General features: G+C 43.5%; 2 protein-coding genes across 6 annotated transcripts in view; one reads left to right on the top strand and one right to left on the bottom strand.

Annotated features, from left to right (window-relative positions):
- The window catches only part of ARHGAP22 (Rho GTPase activating protein 22), a 211,138-nt gene extending 207,358 nt beyond the window's left edge, over window positions 1-3,780 (top strand). For all 5 annotated transcript variants that reach the window (XM_017885520.1, XM_017885521.1, XM_017885519.1 and 2 more), the window contains one exon: window positions 3,194-3,780. In XM_017885520.1, the coding sequence (XP_017741009.1) occupies window positions 3,194-3,422 (229 nt within the window). In that variant the 3' untranslated portion in view covers window positions 3,423-3,780. The remainder of the gene's footprint in view (window positions 1-3,193) is intronic.
- Window positions 3,781-10,413: 6,633 nt separating this feature from the next.
- MAPK8 (mitogen-activated protein kinase 8) overlaps window positions 10,414-21,687 on the bottom strand; it is a 133,604-nt gene continuing 122,330 nt past the window's right edge. Inside the window, exons 11-12 of the mRNA XM_017885502.1 lie at window positions 18,523-18,600; window positions 10,414-14,898 (exon numbers count right to left, since the gene is read on the bottom strand). Of these exons, the coding sequence (XP_017740991.1) occupies window positions 14,753-14,898; window positions 18,523-18,600 (224 nt within the window). The 3' untranslated portion in view covers window positions 10,414-14,752. The remainder of the gene's footprint in view (window positions 14,899-18,522; window positions 18,601-21,687) is intronic.

The following is a 21,687-nucleotide window of genomic DNA, read 5'->3' as shown; positions in this document are numbered from 1 at the left end:
GGGATCAGAATCCAGTTTCCCTGCTGAACCAAGCCCTTGTGCCCGCCCTTGTCACAGGATGGTTGTACTGCACCCTGAGACTTGCAATCTCACTAACAGAGGGCCGGAGTTCCAGCCTCCCATGAGGACTGGGGTTCCCCTCTGCAGTGAGGAACCTCAGCTCCTGGAGGCCGGGTTTTCCAGTGCAGGGGGTTTCCCTTAGCATTGCAGACTCCTTGGCCCCTCTGGCTGCAGGTCCCCATTAGTCGGCTGACCTGTTCACCTGGGTCCCACCCACTAGCAGGGAATTCCTTTTTCCATTAGAGGCAGTGGATGGAGGTGGAAGGCATTCCTGTTGCCCACTCTGAACCTGTGATTTCCACTGGGAGCTGGAATGGCAGCCATTGCCCTTTTGTTCTGCTGACAGCTGTTCTCTGGGTGCTGGAGAGTGCCAGGCATGTGCAGGCACCGTGTCTGCAAAAGGAAGAGACAGGAGAGGGGGGACCTTGAGGGCCGTGTCTGCAAAAGGAAGAGACAGGAGAGGGGGGACCTTGAGGGCAGAGGCCCCTGCCATGGGGAAGGTCACAGCAGGCAGTGCCTGAGCCAAGGCTGGAAGGACCCATATGATGGAGCCGAGAAAGGAAATAGCATCAGTAGAACCCAAGGGCCTCCAGAAATATAGTAGAAGATGCTATCTGCTGCAGATGAGCTCACAGACCAAACTACAGGGCATGTGGGAACTCTTACCATGCAGAAAGCTGTCCATGCAGAAGGCTGGACTGGACCAGCTTCGCCAGTTTTGTGCTGAGTCCCTGGAGCTCCTCTGGCCTGCTCTGAAGTCTGGTTTCTCAAGGGAGATGCAGGACTGTTGGACTCCAGGTCAGACTACCTGGATTCTAGTCCCAGCTCCCCCAGGGATTGGCTGAGTGTCCCTGGCAGGATCTTTGGGCCCCAGTGACCTCACCCATTTGTACTGAGTGTTAAATGACTCAGTGGATGGGAGCACTCAGGAACCTTTGCTGCTTGCATTAACTCCTGCCTACTGGCTGGAGGTAAGATGAGGTTCCCAGAGGGAAAGGGACAGCAGTGGTAGCCCTTGTGGAGGGCCTGTCCTCACTAGCAGAGTGGTCTGGGCTCTTGTCTTGGTTGGAGGGAGGGTCTAGAGTGAGGAGGGTCTCTGAGCACAGGAAGGAAGGCGAGGGCATTAGCACCTGTCCCGTCCAGCAGGTGATTGGGGAATGTGTGTCCGGTTCTCTGGAAGTATGGAGCCATCGGGTAGGGGGTGGGGTGAGGCTGGCCTTGTCCTGGCCCCCAGGACTCTGGACAGAGCCCCTCCCCAGGGCCCTGCTGGGGAGTCAGCCTTCCTTCGTGCATTCCCAAAAGAGAACCTGTTTCCTGTGAAGTACCAGATGCTGTGCAGGTGGCCACAGCTGTGGCAAAAACTGATCCAAATCTCTCTCCACATTCTTATTTGGGTTGCAGGGAGACAAAGACCGTAAGCATGATAACTTTTGAAAAATACGCGGTGTGTTAGAAGGGAGATGAAGGAGGAGAACATAGAGCAGCATGGAGGGGAGCGGAGAGGAGCCTCAGGGTAGAAGGTTGGAGGGCCCTGGGAAGGAGACCCCAGAGCTGTAGCCAGCACTGAGCCCAGGACCCCTACAGGCGGGGAGAGTCAGGAGGTGGGGACTGGAGATGTGTGGGGCAGGGGCAATGCTCTGGTCTTTTGCAGAGTGAGATGAGAATGAAGTGTGAAGCTGATGGAGGGTCTTGGCACATTGGGCACTGGACAGGCACACCTGGGTGCCATGCCGAGCAGAGCTTGCCAGGGGCCAAGGGCAGAACAGACCAGTTAGGAGGTGTGGGGGTCTAGGCCTGACCTATGGGGAGTGTGGCCCTATGGGGCAGCAGGTGGAGGTGGGGGAAGCGGCCAGGTGCTGAGCATATTTTGAAGGTAGAGCCAAAAGGTTTTGCTAGCTGATCAGATATGGGGCCAAGAAAAGGAATGGACTTAGGGGAGGACATCATTGTTCAGCTGAACAGCTGAAGGAAGATATTCACCAAGAGAGTGCACCAGGGCTATGGAAGAGTGGTCTGGAGATGAGGGTCAGGACCCTTTAAGTTGGAGATGCTGATGAAATGGTGCAGAGTCATCAGCGTGTAGTTGGGGCTTGGAGTCTTGAGCCTGGCAGAGAAGGAACAGGGGAGGTCCAGGCCCAAGCCCAGGGGCAGCAGTGGGGAGGTAGGTGGCTTCTCTCTGACAGCTACCTGTGCTCCTGGTGGGGAGGGCTCAGGCCATGCTGCACGCTTAGTGATGAGGATGGAGGCCTCATTTTGGTGGGTTGGGGAATCCGTGTTTGTTCATCATGCACCACATACCAGGCACTGTGCTGGGCCCCTGGCATCTTCCAGCCCATGGTTACTGCTCTGAGGAGCAGTCACCCTCTGCATTTCAGTGTGGCCTGTGTCCTGCCCACAGCCATGTGGCTCACAGTTCACCAGGCTGGCCTTAAAATCCAGCATGTGTTCCCAGGGGCTGGGCTCAGGTGTGTTCCTTCGAGCAGACAGAAGCTGGTCGTCTGGTCAAAAAGACAGCCGTGCCAACCTTGGCACACTGCGGCATGAACCTGCATGGAAGCATGTGGTATAGGCTCTGATGGCGCAGAGGAGCACCATTAGGACCTGCTGGGGAGGATCACAGGAAGCAGCATCATGTTAGGGGCGCTTGAGCTGAACATGACAGGCAAGCAGGAATGGAAGTGACCACCCCACGGGATCTTCTGTGGGTCGCCACGTGTGGCTGGATTGTGGGGACGGTGTGGGGAGCTGTGGGAGGGGAGGCCACAGCACAGGAGCAAAGGTCAGGGGACAGTCCAAGTCCCAACCCTCCCTATGGAGGGGCCTGTGCTGTTCCTGCCAGCTGGCAGGAATCCCATACTGCACTGGAGGGGCAAATGCAGACCCAGGGAGGCACCGAAGGCATGGATCCTTGTGTTGACATTTCAGGATCGCACGCTGAGGGGAGCTATGGCAGGGGACAGTTTGCTCATGGGTGAAGTACTGGGGTTCTTGTGAGGAGCAGATGAGCCGGGGTGTCCTCCTGCTGCCATGGCCTGGCCTGACCCTTCAACCCACAGTGAGCGCAAGCAGGTACACCTATGGGACAGTGAACCTGCCCGCAGAGTCTCCAACAGCATCTCTCCTTGACTTTCAGAATCGAAGAAGGGAGTGCTGACCTGAGAAAACGAATGTCTCGGTTAGAAGAAGAACTGGACCAGGAAAAGAAAAAATACATCATGCTGGAAATAAAGCTGCGGAACTCTGAGCGGGCGCGGGAGGACGCGGAGAGGAGGAACCAGCTGTTGCAGAGGGAAATGGAAGAGTTTTTTTCGACCCTAGGAAGCTTAACTGCTGGGGCAAAAGGTGCCAGGGCCCCAAAGTAAAAGGAATGGCAGAGCTTACTTCTGTGCTACGTCTGTTGGTCTCCAGCCATGCACGGAGTCAGAAGCCTCTGTATCTCTGGAGCAGCCAGGCGCTCTGGAACCAGCTGGAGAGAGAGATCCTGATACCTCTGTGGGGACTGTTGGGACCCCACACATTCCAGGTGGGATCAGATGCTGCTCCAACCATGCAGCTCGTGGTGAGGGTCAGAAGGGGACAGTACCAAGAGTAGCGCTTAGCCCTTACCCAGGAAATGTCCTTCATGGCCACAGAAATGGAGGGCACCCACCATTTCTGCCACAGGATCCAGGCAGCCACTGGGAGCAGTTAGCTTTCTTTATTAAATGTGCTCACAGAGCATAGTGCCTTGTTACCTGGCTCATTTTTCATGCTGCGCGATGTAGGTGACCACTCCTGTTTCTCCAAGGGCTAGGAGCGCCCTGAGGTATGCCCCTGGGTGGAATAGCACAGGCATTGTGAAGTGGGATGTGAAGCCCCCCAAGGGACAGCAGCCTTGTGCTTTCAGCTCTCGTGTCTGTGTGCTCAAGGTGGGATGCCTTTCTTTACTCCCCCGCCCCCTAGCCATCTGGACCTCTGCAGCTAGTTTCTGTCTTGGGAGGTCCCCTGGGCCTTCCACCATGGCCCCAGCTCTGCTCCAGGGCCAGAGCCTGAGTGCGCACCCAGCGCAGGTGCTGTGCTTGGGCGAGGTGTGGGCAAGTGTGGCCGCTCTACAGGAGGGCTGAGCCAAGGCCATGGGAAGCATCTGTTCACCATATTTCAGGTGCCCATGCCTCACCCTGGGCCCTTGCCCAGCGCCCTTCCAGTCCCTCCTTCCCTGCTGTTCACCCCCCTCCTCTGGCTCATCCACAGACCTGAAGGCTCCTTTAGGGCAAATCCCTCCAGAAAGCCTTTCCCAACCACAGGGCACCCAGGCCAGGCCCGGCTGGAGCTCCTGGGCTGTGCTTCAGGAGGCAGCAACGCAGTGCCTCTGGGCCCAGCAGTGTCACACTGCTGTCTTCACCTGTTCCCCTCACGGCGTCCTGATGTGTGGCTGGCCCCTCGCTGCCCCTGAGCAGTAACCTGCAGGGGTTTGTTCAGGGAGCAGTGGTCACCAGAGCGTCCAGTTTCTGACCACAGCCACTAGAAACGTCACTCAGGCCCAACCAGCTCCACCTAAAGTCAGGTATAAACATTGCCCACATCTGATGCTTTAAATGCCAGGGGCTCAGTCCTCCCAGGAAATGCCAGCTTCCTACCAGGAAGGCAGGCCCGCAGGGTGAAGCAGGCAGGGCGGCTCCCACACTGTGGCCAGCTACCCATTGTCTCCAGGCAGCTACCAGGGGCTCGTCCACCAGGAGGCGGGCACCTGCTCAGGGCCCTCAGCAGCATCAAGGTCTGGATGCTGGGGCTCAGGAGGGTCTGGGGAGAGTGGCATCTGTCCTTGCTCAGCCACTGACACGGCGAGCCAGCTGTCTGGGTGATGGGATTTTTCCCTGGGGTTGAGATGCTTCCCTCCCCTCTATTCAAGGAGAGAGAAGAGAATACGAGGTGACTTTGAGTCCTCACAGCAACCCAATGAAGTAGAAAATTGGCCCTATTCTCCATATTCAGAGGAGAAACTGAGGCTTGGAAAAACTGGGTGGGAACAGCAGTACGTTCTGATGACCCTGTTGGGTTCTCTCACCACAGCCATGGAATTCTGCTGATTTTGACCTGGAGAGAAAATGCCACCAGGCTATCGAAGGAGCAGAGGAGACTGAAATGGGTTTCCCATGATGAAAGGAAGCTTGTCTGTCTGTCTCAACCACTAATCCTGGCAAAGGCTTAGGCTCCTGCCGAGTCCCCAGTAGCGATAGGAGCTCATGAATGCCTGAGCCACATCTGCCACCTGTTGGCCAAGTAGGATCTGCAAATGCCATTCTTATCTCGAAATGAATTGGCGTGATTATTCAGTTCTGTTCTCCAATCTCTATGTAACCAGCACTGGGCATCTCATCTGTAAAACACCTGACTTAAATGTCAGGCACACTGAGTGAATGAGGCTGACCTGTCAGGGGGTCTCTAGTATCCCCACCACTACCCACTTCTCTCAATTGAGTTACATTTGCTGAACCTGGTCCCAAACTGACAGATTCCCATTGTACTTGTTACTGTAATTACATCATTTAATATGAAGTAGACTCATGAATTACATGAATTATGAACATGAAAAGGTAGGCAATTGATTCATCGAAACCCTGGAATGCTTTAGTCAGTAGAGGCACATTGCTAAAAAATATTGTCAAATTAAGTATGGTTGAATGAAACATGCAATAGCGAGAAATGGGAAGAATCTGGGGTTCTGTTCTCAGAATACTTCAACAGTGTCGTAAAACTTGTGTTTGACTTTAAAGAAATACTGGAAATTGTGAATGTCTCATACCAAAAAAAAAAAAAAAAAAAAAAAAAACAAAGAGTTGGCTTATGTTAAAAGAATAACAAATGAATGTACATGTTCTTTAAAGTTAAAATACAATTTTAAGGGTATGTGTGTGAGAAACAGAAATAGAAAAGGAAGATTCCTTGTCAACTGGCTTTTGAGTGATGGACCAGGAATGAATCTTATTCCTGAAGGAATTTTGGAATGGAACCCATATATCCATGTTTCCCTGGTCTGTGGGTAAAAATGGAGTCAGTAACAACATTTCACGGACTCTCTCCCTCTCCTTTGGATGCAGAACCCCAGGCCCCTGCAGAGCCCTCCCAGTATCCTAAGTAATTATCTCACGAGTGTCTTGAGTTCCCAGCTAAGCAGCCGTGACATTGCCACACACTGCCGCTGCCTCTCTTTACTCCTGCCTCCGCCAAGAACCCCCACCTGTGCCAGGATTGCTGTCCTTTTCTACCAGCCACATTGCTACTACTTCTGTCTCCCAAAGCAAGCCCTGCAACACTTGAGCACAGGGGTCTCACAACATGTTGCAGTCTGTGAAGAAGTGGGGTAGGGTAGGACAGGGTCATGAAAAGCCCAGCAGGGACCAGACACTCTGAGGGCCTATTGCCCATGGTGAGAGGTTTTTATTCTAAGGGAGATAGGAAAGGATTTGAGAGCTTTACATTAACTCACATGAATTGACTTCCATTTTGATAGTGGAAGGGGAAAGAGCTTTTGAAAGATGGGAACTCCTGAGCATGTCTGTACACTGCTGAGCATGACCCAAACGACAGGGAGAGAGTTGCAGGCAGGTTCATAGGAATGCAAAGCGGTCTTTGAGAAGTCTTGAAAAATGCCAAACATGCTTACCTTACATAGCATGCCCCAGAAGCTTTTGTGCAGGGGACGTTTTTATTCCCATAAAGCTGCTCAAGCAGAACACAGCAGTTTCCAAGCGAAGGCTCCGGAGCCCGCCTGCCCAGATGCAGATCCTGCCCCTGCCACGTGTGACAAGCTGGCTTGATGACCCCACTCCAAGGCAGCTAAATCTCTATGCTATCTGGGCATTGGGTCTTAACCCGATGGTTTCATAAATCTCAAGCCCCTGCACTCACCCCATAGCTGGTTAAAAAGTTCACCAGGTTAGGAAACCAGCAGCAGCTGACCCAAAATTCCTGGTAGAGAATTCCTGTTTTTCTATGATTATTTCCTCTTTCCCTTCTTTCAGTGAGCTTTTGATGTCTGTCTGTCCACTGTGGTAAAAGGAGACAAGGGGCAGGGTCTGGGCCCATTTCACAGGGGACTGAGTAGTAGTCTGGGCCCATTTCTCTAGGCCCAGGTCTAGTGGTGGCCATGGCCATGGGGATGGGGAGCCTCGGGGTCAGCACGTGGGTTCATTGGTTCAGCTGCACACTGGAGGCAGGTGGGGGGTGGGCTTCAGGATCTAGAACATCTCTTCCTTGTGACACATCAAATCGAGGGAAACACAGCATTTAGTTCACATCAAACTCTTCTGGGTATGTTTGCCTAGAGACACATTCAAACAGACATGAGGGACAGATGTTTGACTTGACGAACCTGTATGCCAGGGTGCTGAGCTGACTCTGATGCCAGGCAGGATGATGGCGGTAGCCAGCACCCACCGAGCGCTGGCCAGTCCCTGCCCTGCATGCACACGCCAAATCCTCCCAGCAACACTGCCAGGTGACATTAGGCTTCCCACAGGACAGATGACAGAGCACAGCCCGAGTTGAGGCACTTGCAGGGAGTGAGGCAGCCAGTGAGGTCAGGATGCTATGTGGGTATTTGGCACCAGAGCCCATGCTCACATCACTATAATATCGCAGCGCTGCATGCAGTGTCCTTATGTCACACTTTGAGGGCCATGAATGTTGCATTTTCAGAGGACAGAAATGGTGTAAAGGATAGGTTCTAGTCATTAGCTTACCCGGCCCACCATTTCTGGAACACCTACTTGCCAGGCATTATCTCCAGTAGGACAGGCTCTTCCATCCAGGGGATCCCAGCGTGAGGCATCAAGAGAAGATGAGAACACAGGATGCTGTCAAGTAACAGTAAGAGGCATGGCTCAGCCAGATTGACACTTGTCTAAGGTGATCTAAATTCTCCATCTTGACTAAGCTCACCTGGACCCGCAGGTCCAGGTGAAAGACCCCAACCTTTCCAGGACCTTGTCTCATAAAAACACATGTGCCTGGCCGGGCATGGTGGCTCACTCCTGTAATCCCAGCACTTTGGGAGGCCGAGGTGGACAGATCATGAGGTCAGGAGATCGAGACCAGCCTGACTAATACAGTGAAACCCCGTCTCTACTAAAAATACAAAAAAATTAGCCAGGTGTGGTGGCGGGCACCTGTAGTCCCAGCTACTCAGGAGGCTGAGGCAGGAGAATGGTGTGAACCTTGGAGGTGGAGGTTGCAGTGAGCAGAGATTGTGCCACTGTTCTCCAGCCTGGGCAACAGCAAGACTCCATTTGAACTCTTTTCTCCCTTTGAACTCTTCTGATCCCTCAGTCTACCCCTCACTTCTCTCAAGACACGGTCATGATTTCTTTATATTTCCAGCCAAGTTTTCAAGTCCTTTTCACTACCTGCTTCTCCACTCACTCGAACTAGGCCCCACTTGCACTTCTCTAGGTAACTCTAAAGTTTTACATATGGGATATCCAACAGGAATCTTTCCACTATCTTCCTCTGTCCACAAAATGATACTAACAAAAATAGTGCAAGGGCCATACGAGCAAATGACACAGATCTCACAAGAAAAGAAACTACGATAGCAGCGGTCTACAGGCAGGTGAGGGAGCAAACCAATCGTTCCCTTCCTCCCACTCCTGGAGCGGTAAGTTGGAGTTGATGCCATACCTGACATGCATTCTGTCATGGATACTTCAAACTGAGATGTACAAATTGCAAAACACACTGCATGTATTTTCCTTGCACCATCTCTGGTGTGCCACCCAATCACTGGGCTCACAGTCTTCCACCAGCTTCAAACGCTAAGCTTGGCGACTTCACCTATGCCATGGCAATACATCTAAATGAGTCCCTTTCTTCCCTTCTCTCAACTGGGTATCTTCAGCTGATCAGTCACCAATCTCCACACCTCCAGCCTAACTGCACTTGCTTCTCTTGGCAGTGATCATCCTAAAACAAGGGTTGGGTCATAATACTGCTTTTCCTCCTCACAAACTACCATGGGTTCCTATCACCTACAAAATAAAGGCAATTCCTGATATTTTCAGGTCCGATTCTCAGCTTGTTTCAATTCCAAACTCCAACGTGTCAGTCTTCTCTCCCATTTCTCCCTGTACCCGCACCCATGCCAGGCCGTTCCTCAGTGCTTGCCCGTGCACTCACTTAAATCTGCTTGCCTTTCCTTCAGCCTGGAATACTCTTCTCCAAACCTTCTTTATGCCAAGGCTCAAAACACAGTTTCTTTGTGAAACTCCTCATTTCCTCTAATCAATCCCTGTAGCCAGGTCCTTGGTCTTCCATATACACCATTTCAAGACTCTGTCATCCATTTTCTATTTCCTACTCCCAGCTTCCGGCACACATCTATATCACCTATATGCTTCCATTAATAGATGAAATTAAGTAAAGTACATGCTAGAAACCTAAAATTTACACTGCATATTTGAAGTATCTTGGTTTCAAATGAAGTCCAAAGAAATACTGGTATATAACCTGTAACAGCTAAAAAAAATTTTCTTAAACCACAAAATCACCACAAATCAATCTTCACTTAGATCAACAGACCTTTTTAGGAACAATAATAAAAAAGAAAAAAGAAAGTACCTAAATTAACAAGGATGAATTATTCCACTTTACAACTGGTGAAAATGAAAAAAAGTAAAAAGTTTATTCTCAACATTCTGACACTTGCTTCTGCTACCCAGTTTCTCCTGGGAGGCCTCTCTATGATGGTGATGAAACAGCTCAGCAGCCACGCAGCTGATTCAGCAGCAGCGGGCAGCTAGAAGACCAGCCCCTTCCTCTCCGCTCCTCAGAGAAGGGCAGTGTGAGTTCAGGTGAGGGCAGAGACGGCACGGTACAAGGGTCATTTGGAGCAGGAACTGTGCAAGATGGAGTGGCGTCATCACAGCGGCTGGGAAGGTATGCAGCAGGGACCCTATATTCCCACACAGCAGCACACCCAATGTAGGCAAAGAGCAAATAAGCATGGCAAAAGTTGGAAACATTCAAAGCTAAAATCTCGTTTTGAAACAGACCCCAATTTTAAGTACTTATTTTTGCCAAGTGGTCATGATGGCTATTCTCTCATATGTCTACCACAAACTAGGTTAAGGGCATTGAAGCAAAGTTCCTTTGTTAGATAAAGTTTATCCAGCAATTTCAAACACAAGAAATCCAAGACTAGATCAACCAGATAATCAGGGTTAAAGTTTAGGCTCTTCACAATCTGTATAAGATCCAAATCTAAGAAACTGGTCCTAGAAAGACCCCATTTATCTCAATCCACAGGCAATCCTAAAATTGCCAAGAAAAACTTTACCACAGATTTTGTTTTCAATGAAAAAACTCTTAATTTCATAATTTTCATACCACTTTTTTTTTATTTAAAATATTATAACCAATTGACATACTAGATAACATTGTTTACATTCCAGTGGTGCATGTTTAATGACTAGGGCATGAATGATGAAAAATCACAATAATGATCTCAGCATTCCCTAAAAAGTGCCCCATTTTGTTTTGTCTAGAAGAAAGGAGAGGGAATGGAACACAGGGAAGGAGAGGAATGGAGGAGGAATGACATCGCAGAGGAAGAAAAGCAAATGTCAGTTATCATACTCAGGTTTCCAGGTGTGACACCCTGCTGGCCAGGATAAACTGTAATGAGAAAGTAGATGCCACAGTCCAGGGAGACACATAATTCAGTCTAACTTCATTATTCAGCTAAAAGATTAACAGCTTCTCAAAAATATACCAAATATTGGGCCTACAAAAGTAATTTATTTCTTCGTAAAATTTTACTAAGATTTACTCCTTTTGTAAAATGTAAAGAATGGACTGGTATCACGAGCAGGTTTCTACTTACAAAACAGTAATAATGTCAACGAGCACATCTAACACAATTTTCCAAGATACACAGTGAAAGATTTTACATGTGTCTCTTACTGATGTAAGGTATATACTTTACATACTTCCTGGTATTGTTTCAACATTGGCTAAAAAGTATTTAACACACATTTATAATTCACTCAGCAAAGATCTAACAGGGCAACAGCTTACTTGGGAAAGCATAGAAAATTAGTGTGAGGTAGTTCAATAAAAGCCTAGTTTAATTTGTAAGTCATTATGAGAATAGGACATTGTGCAAAATTAATCCACAGGTAATATTTCTCAAAAGTTTCAGTAACGAAGAGAATCTAAACTAGAAATGGCCAGAAAGTATTACTCTTACTAGACTCTCCTTAAGAGCACTTAACGAAGAGCAGTCAGTTTGAAATTAATTAGGACTTGTTTTCCTTATGAGTTTTCTAATTGTACCCCAAACTATACATTTCTGCTTCAATGCCCTTTACCTCTTCATCTTTCTTGCTATTAAGGAAAAATTAGTTTCCTTTGATTCCGGAAAAACCTAAGAGAGATCAGTAGAAACACAATGCACACAAAAAATGCAACAGGATATGGAGAGGCAACATTTAAGAGGGCCGCTAATGACAGAATGGTGGTGTTTGGTTTACCTACTGGTAAGAAGAGTTTACTGGTGTCTTGGGGCTTCATGCATCCACTCTATAGCTAATGTGTAACTAATGAACGACACTCACAAACTACAACAATATTTTTGAAAATATACTATGTTTTAACCTCAAAATGTTGTGCAGGCTAGTGCCTAGGCAAACACTGAATAGTTAAGTCTTCATATGTGTAGCAGATACTGGCCAATAGTGTAAACCATCTTATCTGTAACCAAGGAAAGAGCTTCACTTTCCTGCTGCTGATTTCACTATCAGACAATGATGTCCTCTTCCCTCCATCTTTCAGACAACACAGCAGGATTAGCATAGAACAGAACAATGACAAGGCTGGCAGGAAAGAGTGCTTCTTTGCACATTGTCAAGCTTCTCTGGATTGTTAAGGGGGTTGTGTGTAGGCTTCTCATTTAACAGGCTGGTGTTTCTCTTAGGAACACCTGGTATGAACACACTGTGCCTTTACCAACTTGGAAGAGTGCACGTCAGGAACAACCAGCAGCCAAAGGTGCAGGACACACTGAAAACTGTTCAGCAAGCGGTATGACAGAGCTGAGATGCTCTATTTGCGTACAGTATAACTAAGTGATCCCAACAATACAATGGTTTTACAAATGGCCAGTATATATTAGAGGGAAGAGAACAGTAACCAGGAAGACACAGGTAAAGAATTAGCATCTCTTTCTTAATCTATGAAGATAATAAAAATCTTGGTCAAAATAACTTCCTGATAGTAAGACAGTGAGTATATTAAGTATATAAAATTGAAAAATCAAAATTATAGAAGAAAGGTGGTTTCACACAAGTACTACCTGACAGAAATGTTACTTGTAACTTCTCTTGGGAAAAAAAATGTTTAAGATGCTTAAAGGATTCCAAAATAAAAAGAACCAATACCTATTTAGCTTAACAAATTTAAGAGCAAAATTGTATTTAGATGTAGTAATTTAAAACCTAGGGCACACAACATTTAACAAAGAGATCTTGTTTTTAGGATATAATTTGTTAAATATTTTAGTTTACACTAAGTAATACGAGTTTGTTTTCTTTGAATTGAACTGAACATGATGGTTGGCAAGTGGCAGCTGGCGTTTACAACAAATGATACAGTCAGACACCTGGTTTTCCTTACTTAACCAAAATCTGTATCAATAGAGATGGCTTATCAGCAATCAAGGATAAAATGTGAGAACCTTCTGAAAGCACGTCTGCTGTGAAAGTGCAACAGTGACATAATCTACGTTACAGAAAATACAGCTAATTGTCAAATTAATATAAACACTCATTCTCAAATTTCTGCTAAAATTGTGAATCCAATATTTCCTGTCTACAATTCAAGAGGTGTTATAGTCTTAAAACTCTAATTTGTCTAATCAAATTAATGCACCTTGTTGTATTAGAAAAGGGACTGATAAAAAGGCTGGGAAGCTGGAAATCATGACTCTAAGCCATCAAAAACAAACCTGCTATTTCAAAGTATATAAAAAGGCTAATGTATTTTAATCTTAAATATTGCACATTAACAAGGATGCAAAATATCTCATTCAAAAGGAATTTTGCACTAAATATATGAATAAAATGCCAAGCAAATTTTCGGACACTGCATGTTAAGCCACACCTGTTCTTCCCGTTGGTCACGAATTCCAAGGGGCTTTCTGCCTAGAACCTTGCTGCTTATGTGAGTATGCATTTCCTAGTTCATTACATGAAATCCCTCTTGTTCCAGAGATCATTTAAAAGGTGCCTGGGTCTATTACAGACAACGTATTTCAGAAATAAAGAGACTTCAAAGACATTTTACTTGGGAAAAGTTCAGTTATAGAGAAATAATTCTGCAGATAGAAAATGTAAACAGTTAACATACACTTGTCAGGAGCAGCACCATTCTTACACTACTCGACATCCACATTGCATGTTATGTTGAAAATCAGGTATAAAAAAATAAAAGACTCAGACTAAATAACCACCATTTATGCCTGCTCTGCTCAATGTGAAGAAACAGTCCTTAGAAAATGACATCCTATATATGGCTGTGTGCTACTATTTTCAGATGAACGGTATATATTGCTCATTTGATACATCACCTGCACAAATCTAGGTAGGCTTTGGAACCTCCCAATAGCTAGTATAAATATGATTATGCTACAAGTAGAATCAAATGGCCAGAAACACCAGAACAACTGGTGTTCAACTGACAGACACTCCAAGTAATAGGAAACCGGAAAGGTCCAAGGGCCCGAAGCTGCAGGAGAGGGAAAGACTAGACTCTAGAACATTGCTGGGACCTACAGCCTGAGTAGATTAACTCAGTGTATACAAAAACAGGCTCATAGCTAGTAGAAGTGAACCATCTGTTTATTTGCATTGAAATGTGTTATTCATGAAGTATCCTCTTGACTTTATGTGATCATAAACTGAGCATGCCACAAATTTGCAGAATACACCATGTTCTTTTTACTTATTTCTGTTGGGTAGGGTGGGGACATAAGGTGGTGGTAGACACCCAGCATCTTCAAAGACATGCTCTGAGTTATTCTGCCACTTAGATGACAGGGCTTTTGCCAAAATTGAGTAGGATTGCCTACCAATTCTTGTAACTAAATTAGGATTGGCAAGTAGCAAATATTGGAGGTCTCCTAACACGTTCATCATTTACAGTAGTTATTCCTGAATATAACTGGCTACAAGTTATTTTCCCTCACTCCTCTGGGGTTATTTCATTGATAAGCACATAACCCTGAAGGATAGTATCATGAACAAAACATCTGAAATAAATTCTAATAAAAAAACTATAAAAATCTTAAATAATTCATGATATAGGCAAGTCACCACATAATAGTTGCTTTGATAAACAAAATCTTACAAATTCAGTTAAAAAAATCAGCAGCATAAGATAAAGCAAATATGCAAAAAATTTAAAACATGATAAAATAATTCGGTTTACATTATACAGTTAATTACAGCAAAAAATACAATACAGTTTTGTTGCTGTTTTGAAACACAACTTAGGTTTTAAATTACATCACTTGAAATTAAAAAAAATAAACTACTTTACTACAATGAATTCTACATTTTTTGAAAATCACTCAAAATAAGACCACTGAATTGTTTTCAAAGTAGTTCTATCAATGACTAACCGACTCCCCGTCCCTCCCACCCCCCCACGGCCCAAGTAGTCATCTACAGCAGCCCAGAGGCCCAGTTGATGCTTCTAGACTGCTGTCTGTATCCGAGGCCAAAGTCGGATCTGTTGACATTGAAGACACATCATTGACAGACGACGATGACGATGGATGCTGAGAGCCACTGATCACTGCTGCACCTGTGCTATGAGAAACAAAACAGCAAATCAGTTGCAGACAGCTGCAGATCGAGCTACTTGCACTGCACTGCCTGCCTCTAGTGGTAATTTTTTCTCTTGGGTTTAGAAGGCTCACTAAAAATAATCGCAAATGATATCCAACACACTAAAAAACACTCTTCATTGACAGCTATGAGGTGAGAATTCTGAAAATGTCTAGAATCGTGGAGTCCTATCCTTTCAATGAATGTGTTTTTCAGTTTAAGACAAGAATTTACATCTGAGCCACATTTAGAAATGGTCCTGCAGCAAGATCCACAAATGGGCTTCAGGGTATGTGTGAATACTGCTGATAAGACATGCAAAACTGTCTGTAATGCCTTTTTTTGGACAGAAGATCTTAAAGGACTGTATAACTACAAAAGTTAAAAGCTACTTCCCTACAAAAAAGTCTTTATAGCTTCGCACTAAAAAGGAAAAATTCAAATGATTCAAATTTGAAACAAGATGTACTTCTGGCACATCTTGTTTTAAAGCAAGTGCCAAGACAAGGAATAAAATAATTTTAACAGGAAGAAACCTTAATTCAACTGCCCCAGTTTATATGAGGTTATGGGACATGCTAGTGTCACTCAAATGGCCTAGTTAAGTAAACTTGGGTCTTCTTATTTCTACTCTAATACTTGATAAGTAGAAATATGGATTTATTAAATAGATAAAGTAGGAGCAAACAGTTTCTTTTGCCGAAAGTATTACCTAACAAGGACTTCCTAAATTTTGAAAAGTAACACGAATACCTGAGCTTGAGACAGAAATCCTCTCAAGGAGATTGGTTTGGGAAGGGGACAGGAATGACTTACGCTGGGGGATAGAGAAAAAAGGTAACTCATGCACTAGGCTAAGTACTTTTAAACCACATGAACACTAAATAAAGGTCATTCCAAATTTGAATAACGCAAGTTACTTAAAAGTTCTCAAGGATACATTTATGAAATAAAATCAATGGTCTTCAAACGGAACACTGAGCAGAATTTCTGAGGGTGAGGTTCAGGCACCCAACGATGCTGAAACCAAATGGGCTGAAAACCACTGCTCCTGAATCCAGCATCTGTATTTGAGATCATCCCTCCATTCTGTTCAGATAAGCAATAAAACACTTCAATACGAAAGGTCCTCTGCGAGCTTTTCTTCAAATGCAAAAAGAAAACTGGCAGTGTAGTGGGAATAGGAAAATCTTTAGGGGGGGTACTGGGAGACAGAAAGGAATGGAACCACAAGAGACAAAGCAGGTGATGGGAGTTGAAACGGAAGAGAAAAGCAGGATGAGTATTTCAGGCCTGAGAGATGAGAGGTAAAATAGGTGATAATCTCCTAGACCCAAGAAAAGTCCATTAGCTTCCCAGTCAGAGTGAAACTGAGAGAGTATATTCTTTTTAGTTCAGTCAATACTTGGAATGAGCCTTTTCTGACTGAACAGTATAATACATCTGTGTAACATACATAGTACACAATGGCTAGTTTCTAAGACTTGTACTGAAACATTCAGACCATAAAAGGGCTCCAACATACACAATTTTTATATATGCCTCTAGTTCAGGGTCTATTATTTTATCCAAATGTTTTAATCTGATAAAAATTAAATTTTAAATGCATTAACTTTTAATCTAAAATCAAGTACCTAAGGAAAAAAAAACCACACTTGTTTTCTCTTTAAAGCAATACAGTAAATTCTCAAATATCTGAATGGTGATAATATGGAAAATCGTTAGTCTCAGGTGGGTCATTCCTCTTTCAAGTGAGTCTCTACACACTCAAGACAGGCAAACATACTTTACTATTAGCCAAACCAAAATAAAGATAGGAAGGCACTCAAAGGGGAAAAGAATAAAATTCATTTTAAAATCAAGTGGAAATGGTACTATGGTTATCTGATATTTTGATTTACCAAGCACTACTCCTTTTGTTTTAGTACATAATCAAGAACGGAATATTTTCATAACAGCTTAATTTGCTAATACTCGTCTTTGCAAGCTATAACTGAGGATCCAGAAAATGTCTAGAAACCTCAATTTCTTTTCCACTGACTTATTTTGTGATCATAAGCAAGTGTTGGACTAAGATTCAAATTATTCACTTACAAATTAAGAACAAATACAACTGCTCTAACTCATGAGATTACTACATTTACTCAAACATCTGGCACTCCAGCTGTGCCACTCAATTGGATAGTATGCTAAAGTATAAAACTGTCCCACATAATGAACTTTCCAAATCCCACCTGAGCCTCCATCATGAACAATTCAGTTATACTACTACTATGTAGCAATACAAAGCTAGTTAATTACACGAAGCATTTATAATAGAGCTTTAAGTTTGTTAGAAGTAAACTGTAGAGAAAAGTCCATTTCCAAAATAGGTAAAAGCTGTCAAAACCCATTGATATTTTCAACAGGATCTACCCTATAATCTGGAAGACTGCATTCTTGATCAAAGATTTAAAATATACAACTCTAAAATACATAACCAAAAATGTCAAAGCAATCCACAAAAAATGGCTTAAACAATTATGTTTATAGTCACCATAGTTTTAAAAAACCTTACCCGTATACATCTTTGTTTACTAGATACATCTTTAGATACATCTTTGTTTTTCCTCAAAAGTAGAAGTTTCTGAGGAATTAAAATGGCATAGTTTTACTTCAAAATCAAGACCTATCTTTTCAAATACTACTCACTCTTCAAGGCTCAGCTCAATTTCACCTCCTTCATACAAATGTCTTAACCTCTGTAGCCAGAGAAGTCTCTGTTGCCAGCCAGAAACAAAATGGGAGGCTGAAAAAACCACACACTCTGAAGTTATTGTATTAGTTCATCTACATAATAGATTTGGAATCTTACGTTATTTCAAATTTCTGAACTTCAGTTTCCTCAGCCATAATGTGTGCGATAATCCTATACCTTAGGGTCTTAGGGGCTGAATGAAATAAAGTATATAAACCACCAGTGCCTGTCACGTGGTATGTACTTAATGTACATGTTACCTGCCATTTAACTTTTCCCCTCTATTCCTTATACTTTTACTTGTACTAACATTAAATATAAGATCAGCTTATGATAAAAAAGTTTTAACTCCTACAAACCCAGTTCTCTTCTTAGAGAAAGAATACCTTCTAGTGATGGTTTTAATGTTATTGCCTTCGTTCAATAAATCAACAATATCATTTTGAAAGACAGCAACTTGGTACTACATGTACTAAATTTTGCAGTGAAGCTTTTATTTATCCAAAGTAAAGACTGTCAACATCACAGAAAGGTATGTATATTGAATTTTGAGAAGTTTCTTCTTTAAAGACCCAGCAACAATGCCAACAAAGTTTTTTAATTTCTGTTCTTCAACAGAATGTCAATATCATAGAAAAAGATGTGCATCTTATGAACAGTTACCGATATATTAGTATAATGTATTAATAGAAAAGTGTGTCAGTGCTTTCAAATTTCACCAAACAAACCATATTTCCTTATACTTATTAAGCTTGGAATAATGATGATTTTGTAAGTATGGGAAGAACTGCAGGTTTCAGGCCACTGAAGATTACAACACAAGAAGTAAACTGTAATCTTAACCAAGCTTATATTGTAACCAACCTAAAGGAGAGGGCTGCCCCCGTATAACTCCATTCTTGGTTCTCTCCTCCAAGTCCATAACTTCCTTATATATCAATTCTGTAAAAGAAGTAAACAAAAATGAACTTTTCAAAGTCTAAGAGCCAATCTCACAATGCATGTATGGTTTAAGTGGAAATTTTTATACATGTGAAGTACTTCAAACAGTGTCCTTACAATGACAGTCAGTTAAGTGTCAGCCTAAGATTCAAGGATGTTAATAACAATTCCTTGACACTCAACAATGGACCATATCGAAAGGAAGTACTAATCTTTCCTGTAACCACTGTTTCTCAGGTTGGTTTGATGGTGCTGCGGTAGAAGCTTTCTTTTTCACTCTACCAGCAACTTGTACTACAGCATATCATACCACATATCATTCTGCACTACCATCTGTCTCAGGGAGGGCTTGAACCATGTGTCTTACTGACTTCCATTTCCTGAGCCCTGGAATAGAGCCTGGCGCACTGTGGGTACTCAACTAGACAAATGCTACCAAGATTTAAATCACAGTATGCAAAAGCTTCATTAATCAGAATGAAAGATAAACACATATTTATTGGAGGAAAAGAAACAGGTAAGCTACATTTCAACTCCTTATGAGTAAGCATGGTTATCACTTCCAATAACATTTCTCCATGGGAATCTATCTTTTTCTCTTATCAGGCTTCTGGACAGCAAGCAGACCACTGCGACAACTGTTGCAACTGAAGAGAGACACTGGGAGCTGCTCTGCTGGTATCAATATATGCGCCTCCTGTCTTACATTCTTCACTTATATTATCATCAGAAGTGATTCTGATGTTAAATGTGATGTGCCTTGTGAGTCTGAATGTCTACTTAAGAACCTTCGGCCAGGAGTGGTGGTTCATGCCTGTAATCCCAGCACTTTGGGAGGCCGAGGCGGGTGGATCACCTGAAGTTAGGAGTTTGAGACAAGCCTGACCAACAAGGTGGAACCCCATCTCTACTAAAAATAAAAAATTAGCCGGCATGGGGGCAGACGCCTGTAGTCCCAGCTACTCAGAAGGCTGAGACAGAAGAATTGCTTGAACCTGGGAGGCAGAGGCTACAATGAGCTGAGATTGCGCCACTGCACTCCAGCCTGGGCAATGGAGTGAGGCTCCATCTCAACAACAACAAAAAAGCAAAAACAAACAAAAAACCTTCTTAAGGTTCTTAAGTAGACATTCAGACTCAGAAGGCACACCACATGTTAACCTTAATGGTGGATGCCACATCATCACCACTATTTATCATCTTCTTTGGGTCATGGAATCTTCTGAGAATTGTAAAACCCTCTTCTGAGAAAAACGTACAAACAAAAAATATTGCATCGAATTTCAAGGAGTCTGTGTTAATTCCTGAAGAAGAAAATTCTGACAAAGAATCCCTGATTACAGAGTATGACATTTATATTGGTAATAAGGTAAAACAAGAGAATATGTTGGAATGAACAACAACTGGACATAAGTTTGTTACAGTAACTGAAGGCTTGAAAGGAGAAAAATAGAAAGCACTGATAAAGGAGAGAATAAGAGATGGTTTTCTTCAAAGAAACAGAAAGGAATGATAAACATTTGCAATAGGATTTTTTGAGAGAGAAAATAGCACTCCTCTGGGAAAAAGCACAAAGAGGTTAAGGCAGAAGAACTGAAACTAACTAGAAGTACTAACTAGGCAAAGCCATCTGTAATTAATGGCTTTGGCAATTAATTTTTCTTTCTGCTATGAGCTAAAACTCTTAAGTAGATCTTGAAAAAGGCAGTCTGTGGGTAATTACTGACATGCACCTGGGGCTAGGAGTAAGAGATACAGAATAAAGGTAAATGTTTTTAAAGCAATCAAAACCTCCAAATATATTCTTATACAAATGAAAACACTGTATCTCAGATTTTAAGATGTACTTTTTTTCAGTTTAAACTCTGAAACGGACTACATCTTATAATCAACGGTGCTGGACAACTGACAGTGTTTTTTTTTTTCTTTGTGGCACATAATGATGTGCCTTACAACTGGTGGACTATTAAGAGTCTATGACCAACCTGGACAACAGAGTGAAACCCCATCTCTACAAAAATTAAAAAAAAAAATTAGGCTAGGTGCAGTGGCTTAAGACTTATAATCCCAGCCCTTTGGGAGGCTGAGGCAGGAGGATCACTTAAGCCCAGGAGTTTGAGACCAGCCTGGGCAACATAGTGAGACCCTGTACCCCCCCCCCAAAAAAAAAAATTAGCCAAGTGTGGTGGATCACACCTGTGATCCCAGCTACTGGGGAGGCTGAGGCAGCAGGATCACTTGAGCTCAGGAGTTTTGATGCTGCAGTGAGCCATGATCATACCACTGCACTCTAGCCCGGGTGACACAGTGAAACCTTGTCTCAAAACAAAACAAAACAAAACAAAACAAAAAAGCAAGATTCTATAAAACACTTCATGGTCTATTGTAAATTAGTAGGATGTAAAAATATCAAGCTAATGCTTTCATACATACTCAGTACAGAGCTATATCTGTATACATATTCAAACGCATATTACATATTCAAATGCAGCAGACTCTATCCAATTTTACTGTTTTGTCATTTTTTTAACTTTATCATGGGCTCTGCTAACCATGGGTTTCCCAAAGTTCACAGAAAATCAATCTCTAAATCTCTTCAATTTCTAAGAAGAAAGAATCAAATTCATCCTTAGCAAAATGGGTTACTTATTCATGTTTATACCTCCCCAGTCCACTCTGGCTTCCCAGGATTTAAAGACAACTCTTAATAACAGGTCTTCTGCCTCTATTTTAAGATGAGGTAAAATGCAGGGGGCGGTGTAGGAGGGTGGGATGAACGGGGAGTGATTTACTCAAAGTCACACAGTTAAAAAAGTGGTCAAAACACTGAAGGACAACAACACAAATGGAAGTAAATGGGACCTAAACATTACCTGGCCCACATGTCCCAGGGGACCTTTCAAAGAAATATTTGAACACTTCCATGACTATCAAAGCATGATTAATTTCAGCCACATTCATAAAATAGAATAAAACTACTATATTAGATTTACAAATATTAAAAATTAACTCATTCTGTTGGCAAGGGTGAGGGTAAAGAGAGACTCCTATATAATATGGATGGAAGTGTACACTAGTACAATTTCT

The sequence above is a fragment of the Rhinopithecus bieti genome, unplaced genomic scaffold (assembly GCF_001698545.2).
Source record: "Rhinopithecus bieti isolate Rb0 unplaced genomic scaffold, ASM169854v2 scaffold_15143, whole genome shotgun sequence".
In the NCBI taxonomy this organism is placed as follows: domain Eukaryota; kingdom Metazoa; phylum Chordata; class Mammalia; order Primates; family Cercopithecidae; genus Rhinopithecus; species Rhinopithecus bieti.
This window is presented reverse-complemented; position numbering and strand designations above follow the sequence as displayed.